The sequence below is a fragment of the Phascolarctos cinereus genome, unplaced genomic scaffold (assembly GCF_003287225.1).
Source record: "Phascolarctos cinereus isolate Bilbo 61053 unplaced genomic scaffold, phaCin_HiC Scaffold_726;HRSCAF=1367, whole genome shotgun sequence".
Lineage (NCBI taxonomy): Eukaryota > Metazoa > Chordata > Mammalia > Diprotodontia > Phascolarctidae > Phascolarctos > Phascolarctos cinereus.
In genome coordinates, this window is record NW_027556098.1 from 85,932,348 (window position 1) to 85,948,209 (window position 15,862).

At 37.9% G+C, this 15,862-nt stretch overlaps 1 protein-coding gene across 1 annotated transcript in view; it reads right to left on the reverse strand.

Moving 5' to 3' along the window:
- DCBLD2 (discoidin, CUB and LCCL domain containing 2) overlaps window positions 1-15,862 on the reverse strand; it is a 107,701-nt gene that overhangs the window by 69,439 nt on the left and 22,400 nt on the right. Inside the window, 1 exon segment of the mRNA XM_020978334.2 lies at window positions 8,653-8,880. Coding sequence (XP_020833993.2) covers window positions 8,653-8,880 — 228 coding nt within the window.

Genomic DNA, 15,862 nt, shown 5'->3' on the forward strand with positions numbered 1-15,862 from the left:
TAGCTGCTTTATCATTTGTTAACTGCAAAGCAAGCTGAACCTAAAGTTATCACCCAGCACATTAAATTTTCAAACCAGCTGGAAATAGCTAAAAAGTAAGCTATGTCATACCAAACAAAAAAGATACATAAGCCAGTTGATTCTTATTAAAGTGTACAGCTTCAACTAGACACATCAGTATTGGATGTTCTTTGCCATAAGGATCTGAATGAGATTTATTAAAAGGTAACTACAAAAAAATACATTCAAATAAAAAACACTAGAGCTGTGAATGCAAAGACAGATACATCATTCCTACTGTCAAATTTGCATTACACTAGCTCAGTAAAAATACTTAATTTTTCTCACACTTCTGGGTAACAAGGAAAAAAATCAGAAAAATGCTTAAATTACCAGGTCATACAAAGTGAACCTCAATGAACTGAAATTATATCATGTATACCAGTACTAGAGAAAAGCTGCTTACTTAAGAAAATGTAAAAGTGAAAACCATAGTACACATAGCACTAGCCTTGAGAGTCAGGGAGACAGGTAACAATCCCATCTCAGACACAGACTACCTTGTGACCTGTGACAAGTTACTAAAACCTCTCAGCCTCAGTTTCCAATTCAGTAAAATCAATGCCCTTCAAGGTTCCTTCCAGCTCTGGATCTACATTCCTATGAACCAAAAAGAATTAGAACCAATGGGAGAAACCTCGAGAAAGAAGAAATAAACAAACAAAAAAAGAGATCAAATAATTTGCTTCGATCTGTATTCACACTCCATAGTTCATATGAAAATATGCTCCAAATCACTATTGATTAGAGAAATGCAAATCAAAACAAATCTGAGGTACCACATCACACCTATCAGATTGGCCAACATGACAAGCTACAGGCAAGTACTGAAGTATCTCATTTTTATACAATTAATAGAAGCTTAATAAAGATAGGTTTCATAGGATTTTACAGCTGCTGAACGTAAATTGATATTTTTTTGGTGTAGGAAAAATGAACTATGTTAAATGAAGACTAGCACAGTGGAAAGAACCACTGTAATATCTGATTTCGTGCTGTTACTCCAACATTTCCATCTCTGAAGGACAGTGGAATATCCTTGTGCAAAGAAAGTGGATCAGGGGAATCTCCAGCCTAAATTGGAGAATTTTCTTAAGCCATCCAATAACAAAGTATAAAGGAGTTTCTGAACAACCTAATGACATAAAAGATTGAGCCACTGTTAACAACTGATCAAACTGAATTAGTTCCTCAACCAAGCTGATGGGATTAGAGCAGGTCTGCACAACAAAGGGCCTGCCAAAGGATTTCCAGATGCCTGTGAAAAATGTTAGGTTGCCACTGCCCACTCTCCTGTTTGTCACATGACCCGTGACAACCAACCATCGCCATTCTGTCTCTAGTCTAACCTATCTGCATCCCGAGGAAGGTTAGCCTATTTTAATTTTGGTCCCTACCTACTGCCAACCTGTGCAGGTCTGGATTAGAGAGTTACCAGATGAAGACTTTGGAGGATGTCCAAGGACCTAAGCACAATGGAGAGAGAGCTGGGCCTAGAATCAGTGAGACTTGAGTTCAAATTGGACCTCAGCCACTTATTAGTTATGTGACCCTCGACAAATCACTTCATCTGTCTGCTTCAGTCTCCCCATCTGTAAAATGGGCATAATTATAGCTGCTATACCTCCCAGGGTTGTTGTGAGGATCAAATGAGATAATGATGACAAAGTAAGTCCTATATAAATGTTAGTTTATTATTATTACTATCATCATCAGCATCATTATTCTAAAAACTGGCTCAGAAGAGATCAACCATACCCCTCATGGCCTAGATCAAAAGCAAGCTGGCCCAAGTCTGAAACAGGACGACTGTGACCTCAAAAGAGTCTCCTGCTACCTGCAACAAGGAGGAAAGGGGAATATCTCTCCACTCCTCCCTCATCAGCAAAAAGGAGCTATTTATAGAAGGCAGCATATGCAAGACAGGTCAAAGCATCATTACCACCCTGACCATCATTTCCCCATGGACAAAATGGAAGTGTCCTTCCTCCATCTTGGCCTCCACAAGAAGCTTCAGGTCTACTATTCTTGTCATCAACACCAGCCAATGACCAGCTGCCCAAGAAAGCCCAAGACCCCCCAAAACAGCAGAGCCACCCCAGACCACAGGACCTACTTCCATGTAGCCATCATTCAGGATGGCAAACCTCGTGGAGATGAGACCTTGCAACCTCTGCAGGTGCTGCAGTCCCTACCTCCTTATCAGCCCTAGCTAATGGAGACGGGAAAACCAAGTTCTCCCCAGTGAAGTTGTTTGCACTGTCAAACAGTTCAACATCAGAAATGTGTACGGTTTTATCAAGGGGAACGACATTAAAGATGATGCATTACTATCTGCTCTGCCATAGCACTCTAAGGATCATAGTGCCTCTCCATCTGACTTGTAGTTGTTAGCTATTAGAATGTGAGCTCTTTGAGAGCAGAAATGGTCTTGCTTTTTCATTTATCCATCTCTATAGGGGGTGGGGGGATGGGAGGGGGGAAGGAGTCCATTTCCAGTCATCCTGATCTGTATCTTGCCACTGGACCCAGATGGCTCCGGAAGAAAAAGTGAGGCTGGTAACTTTGCCCAAACCTCCCTCACTTAAATCCAATTCACTTGCAAGTCATGGCATCATCTTCCCTGATGTCATGTTCCTCTTCAAGAACAAAGGACAAAAAAGAAGCCTGGAATGGGTAAATTTAAGGACACAGCTGAAAGCTTTTACAATATGAGCTCCTTGAGAGCAGCAATGGACTTGCTTTTTTGTTTATACCACTAGTATGCATACAGCCTGGAATGAGAATTTAAGGTCACTGTTTTCTGAACTTAAACATTCTATACTGAGAATGTCAAAGTTTGCAAGAAGAGTTTGGTTCCTCGAATAGGGATCCTGTTGCTCAGAATCCTAGAAACCTAAGAGTTAGGGTACTGAGGAAGCGGAACTAAGAAGGCTTCCTGCCACTCCTAGAATAAAGGTTCTGGTTCTTTCCAAAATATCTTGGCAATGTCTTACAAAAGGATTTCAGCTTTGCCAAAAGCTACAGATTAGTGGTGTCAAACTCAAATACAAATGGAGAAATAAGGATCCTTTCGGGATGCATACTGACAGTTTTAAGAAGTAAAGTCTATATTTCACAGTATTTTTACTTGTTTTGTTAAAAAAAATTCCCAATTACATTTCACTCTGGTTCAGGATGCATTCTGTAGTATTGCAGGATGTATGTCTGACATCTCTGCTACAGATTTCAGAAACTACAATCACCCAGCAAAGCAACAGGCCCTGGAGAAAGCAGGTCACTAAACCTAGTGGAGCAACACATCCTGCAAAGAACAAGTCTAGTGAACCTACAGAGGCAGTACATCCAGCCCAAATATCACACATACTATGGGGACAATATAAGAATGTATACAAGTTCCGCACACGTAATCTTTATATTTGCAGAATCTCCCTTTTGGCGTGTATTCTGATTGGAGGGTGTGCCCTAAGTATTAAGTAGCAGAGTCTTCTGTTGCAAATCATCTTACTATATTCCAGGAAATGACTGCTACTCTGAGCTGCTACTCTTCTAGCTAACTACTGGAAAGGTAAACACATCAGTGAGGGCTTGTGAGCTATAGTTTTGGGAGTACAGACTCACAGAGTACCCTCAACCTGAGAAACCTATCCTGTGAATTGGAGGGAGGGGGTGCCCAAAAGGGTACTATACCTCTATCAAGTTTAAAATAGCTATAAATATACCTAAGATATATAAGGAATGAACACAAATACATAAGACCAAAATCAGTTCCACAATGGTTAAGTGGTCAAAGGATATGAACAAATAATTATCCAAAGAATTTCAAAACGTTAATGAAAATATGAAAGTCAGGGTAAAGCACTTCCCCATAGAAACAATGTGATACATAAGAGATTAGGTTTCTAAGACACTCCACAAAAGTCTTAACCCTAAGTGAACCTGAAGTATATTAAGGAATCATACTATGAAACCTAACATGTGAAATAACATCTGTATGGGAAATGCTTTCAGAGGTCCAACTTAGGACACCTGCAACTGACTTCTGAAAGAAATGGATGGATAACAAACTGGATACAGGTTCTATTATATAGGATAGAACAGGGTCATAAGGTTATGTCCTTTGGTCCTGTCCTGTTCAATATTTTTATCATACTTGAAGGCACTGAAGGCATGCTACTATATCCGTAGATGAGACAAAATCAAGATTCAAGTAGATCATAACAAGTGAGAACACTGACGAGTTGAAATGGAATATGGATAAATGTAAAACTGCAAATCTCTAGGTCAGAGCTAGAAAGAACTCAAGAGATAATAATTTCCAAATTTTGTGTGTCAAAAATAAACTGCATGAAAGCCAAAGCAAACTGGCCTGACTCAGGAAGACCTGAATTCAAGTTGTATCTCTGAGTCACATTGGCTGTGTGACCCTGGGAAAGTTGCTTAGCCTTTCTGTGTCCCCAAATAACTCTCAAATAACTAAGTTGCAGACAAGCCAATTACACACTGAGAGAAGTTTACTTACCACGAATTCTGTACACTAACTAAATTAACAGGTAGAGGACTCAATTTATTAGACTGTATGAACAAGGTGTGAGGTTTTAATTAAATGAAAAGTTAATGATATGATTGCCCCACTCCTGATTGTGGCTGTTCGAAACCTTCCCCTCTCTCCTACAAGCCTCAGAATCATCCCTTGTTCCATTTCTTACAGCAGCTATCACCTTACTTTACCAAGAAAACTGGGGTTAGCATGACTTTGCTCATGCCTCCTACTATACATCTCAAAACTCTTCTGCATCTTCGACCACACTCTCTTCCTTTGCTCTAGTTCCTGAGAAAGAAGCAGCCTTTTCTCTTCCAAACTCCCTATTTCACATTTCCTCTAGGGACTTGACCCAATAACCTTTTCTCTCCTCTCACCCTGAGATTTCTTTCTACTGGGTCTTTTGCCACTGTCTGCAAACAAACTCAGTTTTCTCCCATCCTTAATACAAACTTCACTAGATCTCACCATCATGCAAAGCTACTATCTTACATCTCTCTGTCCTTTCACTGCTAAACTCCTAAAAAGAGCTCTCTGTGCTCAGTCTCCATTTCTTCACCACCTGCTTCCTCATCTTCTGTCTAGTCCCCTTGCAAACTGGACTCCAAGTCAACCACTGACAAACTGTTCTCTCAAAGTCAACCAAGACCTCTTAAATGGACAGCTTCTGACAATGTCAACCAAACCCTCTTCCCATTATACTCTCCTCCTTTGGCTTTTCCTGACATTACTCTCTTCTTTCCTCCTACCTCTCTGACCCTCACCTCAGTTTTTTCAGAAGATTCATCATCAATCTCCTCCTTTATATGAAGCACAGATACTTACTAAGGATCTGTGCTGGGACTTTGCTATCTCTCCAGTTTTCTCTTGGTGAGTTTATCAGTTTCCATTGATTCAATTATCATCTCTATCCAGATGACTCCCCAGTTCTGTATTTATAGCTATAATCTCTCCTGAGCTAGAATCCTACCTCCCCAGTTGCCTGCTAAATTATCTCCAAGACAGTAAATGGCTCTCCCTGCCCCCCATCCCTCAAAAATGACACTTAAATTTAATCTGCATTAAGATTTTTCCCATCACTTTATCATTTAAACAATCAACAAAACAATAAATCAAGCCCTGATTTTTAGTATTTCTGAGGTATAAATGCTACACTGTAAATTTAAGTCAGCTTTCTAAGCCAGTACAAGCTGACTCTTGCACATTCCTGAATTTATCTCCACTTAGATGCCTATTGGCACCACAAATTCAACATGTCTACAAAATAATTCACTAAAACTTGCTACCCCTCCTCTAAATTTTCTTATTATATGTCTTAAAGGAACCACTATTCTTATACAGTCATCCCAACTTCAAAGTCAACCCTGAATCTTCCTTCTCTCTCCCATCTGATAGCCTGTCAGCTACCAAATCCTGCCAATTATACCTCATCTACATTTTTACAATCTATCTTCTTCTCTCCACTCAAACAACTCATGTTCATTAGCACTTACTTGAAATATCAAAATAGCCTCTAAATTGTCTTCCTTCATTCAATTCAATCTGACATGACTGCCACACATTTGACAGTAGCTGTTCCAAACCTTCCCCTATCCCCTGGAGACCTCAGAATCATCCCATGTCCCATTTCTTACAGCAGCTATCACCCTCTTGAAAAAATTGATTATTATCATGACTTTCCTCATACCTCCTACTACACACCTCAAAACCCTTCTACATCTTCTATCATGCTCTCTTCCTTTGCTCTAGTCTCCGAGAAAGAAGCAGTCTACTCTCTTCCAAACTCTCTATTTCCTTGCCGTCTTAATTTCTTTCACCTCTCAGATTCATTCACTACACATCTGCCACATTACTATCCCTAAAGCACAGTTCTGACTATGCCTCTCTCCTGCTCAAAAATCTTCAAACTAGCTTCCAACAGATTCTAACAGAAATATAAATTCCTCAGCCTGTCATTTTAAATCTCTCTGCAACCCTACTCCCACTTGCCTTTAAAGATATTTCAATCATTCCACTTCACTTACAATACATTCAGCCAAATGAAATTATTAGCTATCCCCAAATTCAACATTTCATGTATCCCCTCCTTTCCTTTGCACAGGCCATGTGCCCCCATATCTCAAATGCATTTTCACCTCCCCTAGCTTCAGGACAGGCTCAGCTCAGGTGCCACCATAGGAAAAGAAAGCCTTTCCTGAATCCTCTGGTTATTATTCTATTATCATACTGTCTTCTCCTTATCTGCACATACCTAACAGAATATAAGTTCTTAAGGATAAGAACCACTTCAATTTTTGCCTTTGTATTGTGCAGTAACTAGAACAATGCCTTGAACAAAGAAGCATTTAATGCATATTTGTTGAACTGCCCTACTGAAACCCTTAAAGGATCAGCTGTCCCCTGGAAGACAACCTGTGGCTAGTTCAGCTTTTCCTCAAATGAAGCGTTGGTTCTTCACCATATTTATGAGAATTAAAGATGAGGCATACATGTGGAATTCACTTCCCCATAGCCACAGTCTGGCCTAAAAACAGAAAGCATTCTTACAAAGGTGGGGGACACATCTTCTATTCCTAACTGTATTGCTGAACTTGTGAGACAGAGACACTTAATAGCTTTTGTCCTATGCTTCACTTTCTCAACGTGAAATAGAAACAACTCTACTAACCTTTCTTACAAAGGCGCCAGGAGAGATCATCAATCTGGAAAATGTTAGATGAATTCTTAATAAGGGAAGCTGTCTTAAATAATAATTTCATAAATTACAACTAAAACTCTAGGCTACTATTGCCATTACCAGTTAAGATAACTGCTCTCTAGTAAGTTTCTAGTAAAGCAGCTGCTCTAAATTAATGAGGTAACGAAGCCTCTTTACTTATAGAGACGTCTTACCTGTCCTGTGACATACAAATTTATATAGTTATCTTGCCCATAGTAGGTACCCAATGAAGTACAGTAACCTTACTCACAGTAGGTACCCAATGAATGAATAATTCATTCATTTTCCAATCAATGAAAAGCTCTTTAAGATACAACACAGTGATTTTAGCATTTTTCATTTTTATTCAGTCAACAGTTAAGCTGATATACCAAATAACCTGCATCTTATAAAAAAAAAAGGGGGGGTGAATAGTTCTTGGATGATTTTGATCTTGGTTCTTTATTTCTTCAAACAATAAGTAATATTCTTTCCTTCTATTATCTTTATAATACCAATGAACCTCCTGGAATAAATTATACTTCTACTCATAAGTTGTTGTTGTTGCTTGTCCTTCATTCTCGAAGAGGACAATGACATCAGGAAAGTGATGCCACAACTTGCAAATGAACTGTATTTAAGTGAGGCAGGGCTATGCAAAGTCACCAGCCTCACTTTCTCCCATGGAGCCATCGGGGTCCAGTGGACAGATATAGGTCAGGATGACTGAAGATGCCCCCCCCTACTCTAAATACAAATACAATCAACTGTCAAGAAATCTGATGCTTAGATGATTAGCTTCTATCCTTTTGACAGCTAAAGGACAGTTGTATTGTGCAAAAGCTCAAAGAAAAATAGTACAATAATCAACGAATGAGTTAATAAAGCATTTATCACTTACTATGAGTAAAACACTCTCTTAAGTGCTAGGAATAAAAAAATGAAAAGCAAGACAGTCCTTGCTCTCAAAATATGATGAAGAACTAGCAGAAAATAATATATTTTCCCTCAATGAAATACCCAAATCTGAAATATTCATACACTCATATCAATAACTCTCTAAGAACATCCTTAAAACAAAACCTGAACAATTAAAAGATAAGACAAATGACCAAAGGTCAAATTTTATTATTTTTAACACTAGAAGAAGGTATGTGTTGAATGATGCAAAAATTTTATTACAATTTACTTTGAAATAAAAAATTTTATCCTATTTTCTTTGCCTTATAGATAAAAACAAATCTTCTGTGTCAAATAACAGAGTATTCTTAAATTCTGGTCCTCCCAATGTTAAATCAAGCTATTAAAGCATTACAAATATATTTATAGAAAAAAAATACAAGATTCCTACCTATCTCAGTCCTGTTGAGTCCAATTCCGTTGTAAACTCTCAAATAATTAAAGTGACAAGAATCTGAATCTTCTATGTCAAAGTCACCAAATTTGATGTGCACTCTCTCCCCTGCCTTCACACGGATCTCCCACTCACAAACCGTGCTGTTAGGATAGGTATGTGGGTAGTTTATTGATGTAAGAGTTCCACTTTCAGGACCTAATACAGTGTGTCCACATCCATCACCTGAAAAGATAAAAAACAAAAATAAAAACAAAAAACTCTTTCAATAATACTTCCCTATTTTTTTGCTGAAAAATCTATTAAGTCATGAGGTATAAGGGTTTGTGAGTTTTCTTTTGTTGTTGTTTGCATGAAATGTTTTAAATACCTCTTTTAAAATCCTAAGAAACAGAGTGATAAGTAAGGCCTCTGGAGGATTTGTGTGCAAACATGGAAAATCACTGCTGAAGGTGAGGATACATGGATGGCTTGTGATTTGTACTACTAGAGAATAACACACAAATAAAATTAATGGGAACAGGCTTTAAATAAAACGCAAAATTTAGACTAAAATGTTAGTATAGTAAAATTTGCCTATACCAGAAAAATACAAGCAGGTAGTGTCAATGTTACTGTATTCACAGCACTGAACAGAAACCCTGACTTAAAATGGATCTATTTATTCAGAGCCTTTTAAGTTTTTTCAAATAACTTAAATAGTATTTTACAAGTGTTTACAAAAAGTTTTACATACATTAATAATAATATTTAGCATTTTCTTCCTAACAGCTCTGTGAGGGAGATAACTCAAGTATTATTCTCATTTTATAAAGATCCAAAGACAGAAAATTTGGCCTAGGTCCCAAGGCTATTATTAAGTGGTAAACCCAGGATGAACTCTGGTTTTCTGATTCAATGTCCAGTGCTGTTTCTACTCTACCATTTGGATCCAAAAATAACTTGACATAAATGTTTGAATATTATCATTACATATAATCATTTAAATGATTTAAAAAACAAAGCAAATCCAAGAGGGATTTCTCAAAATACCAGTAAAATACACATTCAAAAGGATACCATCAACAATAATTCATTCATATGTGAAATACCTTCTAAAATTTTCTCTAATTCTGGATATTTTCTGAAAAATATCCAAAAGATCTTTGTTCATATGTGTGTGTGAATACGTATGTGTGTAAATACATATACATGTTCATATATATGTAAATATATGTGTGTACATACAGATATAAGCATAGATATGTGTGTATATATACACACACGTAGATAGATAGTATTGTCATTAGTGATGGTATCACTTCTTAAAGGGCAGTTAAATAGTAGCTGATAAATAATTGCAAATTTTATATTCTCTAGGTGTTTGGTTTGGAAATGAAAAATATATAGTCACAACTAAAATGGATATGTACACAGAAGATGTAAGACACTGATATTTTAAAAAGTGACATTTCCTTCTATCAAAGCTGGACTTTGTCCCATCCACCTACAAAGCAAAAAATTTGGGTTAATCCAAAATTTCCAGCTGCTGATGCTGTAGAGGAACTGTTGTTTACATTCCATAATAAGGAGAGAAGCAGGTAAATACTTTTCCAACAGAACCCTGAAAACATTATTTTAAAATGATGGTTCCTAAAGTAAGAAATATTTAGAATGACTTTCCTATTTGCCCTTATTAATTATGCTGCATTTTTAACTCAATATACAGACATAGCTTCAGTAGCTTGTTTTTCTCTCACTTTAAAAAGCAGTGATTCTTTTTTTCTCCTTATTGTAAAAAAAAACAAGGGCAAATTTCTATGAATAAGTACTATAAAAATTTTAGACTTAGGCTAGTCTCTTAAAATAGTGACAAAAATGTTAACTTATACATTAAATTCAGTTGTTAAAAAACAATAAGTGTATACATATTTCCATAACTTTGACTGTTCAATATAGTCCGAAAAACAAAATTGTTATAAATGAGTCTTTGAACTTCCCCCCCAAAAAAAACCCAAAGACATTTCTCTTATCTAAAACTTGACCTTAATTGATATGAATGATTTGACACGCTCTCTTATTTTATGTGCTCCTAACACAGAGAAATTTGTGTTTTGATTTTTAAAATGGGTTTTGTAAAGATTAAAAGATTAAGATATTTTTAGACACAGAGAAGTAAAATATATAATCTCCCCCCCCCAAAATGCACTCAGCAAAATAACTCTTGAATACCACAATCACTCATTTCTGTTGTGTGGCTAGCCCATCTCCCTTTTGTGGCCATTTATGCTCTGCTAATATACTTTAAGCTGCTTCTGTAAGAGGCATGATGCAGCTTTCCCTTGCATTTGGGGTCACATACAATTTGGAATTTTTTAGGGGCATGGTTTTCAGTTGTCATTGAGGGGAGCAATTCCTGTAGGGAATGGGCCTACACCTTCCTCCCCATCACCAACAACAACTGCTGACCAACGGGAGTGCCAGCATCCTCCAGAGCTGAGGAGTAACACTGGAGGCCAAAGGCAGCCCAGAATAAAAAATAATTGAGAAACATTTAACAAGATAAATAAAAATACAATACAACATAATGTTAATTTGTGGTTTTCTAAGTCAATATGTGGCCTGAGGGATATCCATTTCTAATGATCAGTCTGACTAGCCCAGGTAGCCAACTACTCTGTTTAGAGAAACAATCCCTACAGAGGCTGTGGCCCAGTAACTGCTTCGTGCAGGTGTTCTAGACATAGCTACTGAAGACCCAGAAAAGAAAGCATTCACGACCAAAGTCCTTAATGCTGTCAAATGGTTCAGCATCAGAACCTGACATGATTTAACTAGAAGATTCATTATGATTTGATTTGCCACTAAAACTTAAGTAAATGGGACCTTTCCATCTATGTGCAACTAAAAATATCTGTACCCATTAGAATGCGAGCTCCTGAGAGCAGGGACTGTCTAGTTTTCCTATTTACATTCCCACTGCTTTACATGATGTTTTGCAAATGTTGTTTTTTAGTTGTTTTTAGTCCTGATTCTTTGTGACCCCTTTTGGGATTATCTTGGCAAAGATACTGAAGTGGTTTGCTACTTCCTTATCCAGCTCACTTTACAGATGAAGAAATTGAGGCAAACAGGGTTAAACGACTTGCCCAGGGTCATACAGCTAAGAAGTATCTAAGGACAGTTTAAAACTCAAATCTTCCTGAGGCCAAGCTAATACTCTATCCACTGCACCACCTAGTGGCGTGCTTTGCAAATAGTAAGCACTTAATAAACGCTTTTTTCATTCAGTCAGGCAAGTCATGCCCATATAGTAAATCAGGAGAATAATGTTTAAAAATAGACTTGGATAGATGCAAGAAGTTCAGGATACAAAAAGCATTATCAATTCCCCTAAATGATGGTGTGGTTCATACTTCATTTTCGAAGATCACCAATGACATCATGATGGGTTGATGTCTTAACTTGTGGGTGAATTGGATTTCAGCGAGGTAGTATTGTGCAATGTCGTCAGCCTCTCTCTCCTCCAGAGTCATCAAAGTCCAGTGGCAAGACCAAAAAGGTCAAGATGACTGGCGATGGCCTGGATATAGTAGATGACCTTGGGTATCTTCAATGTCTGACCAAGCTCTAAGCACTCCACAAAACCTGCTTTAGCTGCCTTCATGGCCACCAGAACAAACTGTTCTCATCCGCCCATTTCACCAGAGGAAGTCCACATGCTTGGGGTGGGCATCCCCCTAAGTCACCAACAGGTTTGAGGCCTGTCAGTTACTATCAACCTGGTTTAGCCCATCTGCCAAGATGGTTTACCAGCATGTGACCAATGCACATGTTAGAACCAAAGGTGAGAGTTGAGTGCCAGATGGACACTAAAAGTGGGTAAGCAGTCCTAAAAAGGCTTTGGCAAGCCCTCACACCAGACATCCCCCCCCGAACACTCCACAGTTCCCCATAGGTGACACATGTAGGGCAAAGATACATAAATCCTCCTGAGTACAATGTGAGTTTGCTGTCCTAAAGGAGCCATTCTTTAGGGCCATATGCGGACATTCCCTGTTCCCCATAAATCACTTGATTGGGGGGGGGGGCATGCTGCTTTCAGCTATTCATGACTGAGGGACATTTACTAAGTAATGACTAAAGTCTCCAAATTAGGTGCTGAGCCAAAAGAACTGATGGCTTAGTGTATGAATCTACAAAAGAAGAATTTTCTGAAGAGTCAAGTCAGGGAAAGGGGATTTGCTTCTTCAGAAGCTGGAAATTTAACAAGCAGATCGGAAGGATGCTCCTTTTGTAGCTAATCCAATAAGTCATCAGATTTCCTGGGTTCAACAGCCAATTATGAGACTCCACTATGATACAGTTTAAACTCCTCCAAATGTCTAGAAGCAGGCATTCCTCCATTCCCCCACACCCACCCTTCCTCAAAGGCTCCATGTAGTTGACTATATTCAAGTAGGCAAGGAAAATTGGCATGTGCTGCAAGGAACAGCTCCCATAAGCTAGTTGACACATATTACACATGTCATAATCAAGGCCACATGTTTTTCATCTATTTTATTCAGTGTAGATGTCTAAGTCAATCTCTTCCAAAGGACTACTGATTATAACCCAGGAGGCCCTCTAATGTTCCAGGGTACTATATAATCTTCACAACATCACTTGCAAATAAAGCATTTGGAAAGTCGCATGATCAACAGAAAACTATTCTTTTGGGTCATGTGCAGGACATCAATTATCTAATACATCTTTCAATTCCATGACTCACTTGATACCTAGAATACTATTTTAAAGAATTACCTCCACGACCATATTTATTAAAGAACAGTGTATAATTCTTTGTGCAACTTATAAAGATATAGTCTGGTATGAAAAGAAATCTTTTGTTTCTTGCTTGTGTTTTTCATCAAAACCATCTTCAATGTATGAACAGATTGTTTTCATAAAGATTTTAGATTTTAAAGAGGGAAAGTAAGCATATACATTGGTAGCTTCTAATGTTGTAAGCCATATTTTGAGGGATAAAAGTACCACATATGCATGATCTTTTGTACTCTTTTAGAAGCTTTGAGATGTACTGAAAATTCATCCTTTGGTGGCTTTGTAATTATGTTGTCTCCACCACAGTCCTTTGGTACATACTTGGCCAAGAGTAAGGAATTGTATAGTAAGCAGTGACAGGATTGGACTAGGAACACAGGTTCAAATTAATTTCTGACACTTCCTTGCTGACAAGTCATTTGAATACTAAGGATTAGTGCTGAGGCATACTGAAATCTTCACTTATAAAAATCACAGATGCTTTATATAATACTCTATATTTGGGAAACTCCAGGCACACTGCCTCTTAAACACCCCTCTTCAGTTTCCACCTGTTTCCTGTTAATATATTTCTATACCAAACATGGTATATGTGTGCATCTGCATAGTATGCGTGTGTGTGTTCAACCCACTCATGTCTGGTTCAGTTAAGTGTGAGAGTCATGAGATAACCATCTCCTCACCCTTTCCTCCATGTTTGTAAGCTTCTTTTACAATCACTATCATGAAAAGGTTAATGTATTCCTTATTCCTCCTTTTTGTTCCTTAAAACAAAATAGAACAAACCCATCCTAGGCCTAGTGTTTACCCTCAATTCCCTCTGTGACTGATCTTTGAAGAAAGTGAGTTCTGAAGGAATACTTGTCTCTTCTCCCCATTTTGGTTGTAAACAGATTGCCACCATTTAGTCCATTTGTTGTATTTACCTGTCCCAGTTCCTCATAATTTCTGTGTATTTATATTTCAAAGATTTTACTGAACTCTGGTCTTTCATCACAAATGGCTGAAAGTACTCTATTCTATTAAAGATCCATTTTTTCCCCCTGTAGGATTAAACAGTGTTGCCTTGGTTATAAGCCTTTATCTTCTGTCCTTTGGAATATCATATTAAAAATTTCTCTCCTGCAGACTAGTTTCTGTCAGGTTTATGAGATCCAGACTGCAGTTACTTGGTACATGTAAATTTTCTTTCTGGATGCTTGCAGTATTTTTTCTTTTACCTGTAAGCTCTAAATTTTCCTTGTAACATTCCTGGAAGTTCTCAATTTGGTGTTTCTTTCATGAAACAAGAGGTGGTTTCTTTCTGTTTTCTATCTGCCTTCAAGTTCTAGTAAATTTGTGCAGTTTTCTTTTATTGTGTCTTAAAATAAAATATTTGCATTTTTATTTGGACAATTATTTCTTGCTGACCTAACAGTAGATACTTTAAATTTTCTTCAATTTTTTTTCCAATCTTTTGATTTTGTTCCAATATTTTTTATTGTCTCCTGAAGTTACTAACTTCTGTTAACTCAATTCTGATTTTCAGGGAGTTTGATACTTGGATAAATTTTTCTACTTTCTGATCTAGGCTATTTAATCTCTTCCCCATTCTTTCTCCTAGAGCCCTCGTTTCACTTCTAATTTCATTTTTAAACATCTTATTTTATTTCTTTTGCTGCTCTTTAAATACTTCTAGTCAAGTCAATTTTCCCCAAGACTCTACCTATGTTTGTTGTGGAGTTATACCATTCTTCTGGGTTTATGTGGGTCTCTTCATCCATTGAGTTTTTTTACTGACAGTGTTTTCTATTTACTCTTAATTCGAGCCTTAGTACCTAGTTTGGGACTTTGTGCCAAGGCCAGGCTCTGCTTCCTCCTGAAATCTCAGATGGGATGGTCAGGCCCTATGAGTTGCGTCCCTAATTTCCTAGGCCCCTAATACTGGCTTTGACCTCCAATGGTGTGTCCATACAAAGAATGCTGATAGAGGTAAATTCAAAGGTAGGCATCATACTACAGGCTCCCTAGAGCAACAGTGTCAAACTATGATGGCAACATTCAAGGCTGCAAGGACCTGTTTCTATTTGAATATGACACCACTGCCTTACAGCATCCACAATCACAGCACCAAGGGGTCCTGGATCCCACAGGGTATCACTGCTCAGAGCCATAGACTTCCAGCTGACCTGGAATTTTCGCGCTTACTGCATGCAGGATTCTGGTCCCCACCAGGCTCCTAGTCAGAGGCCATGGGCTTCAAGTTCCCCTGGAGCCTTTCTGAATGCAGGCAGTTTGCCAGTCTGTTTATCTGCTGGTTGTCCTAAGAGGTCTGTTTTCCCAAAGTGGACATGCCTCTGACTTTTTGTATAGTCTGGAATGGATGAAAAGAGCTAATTCGTATTTTTCTTTAGATTTTTTGTTC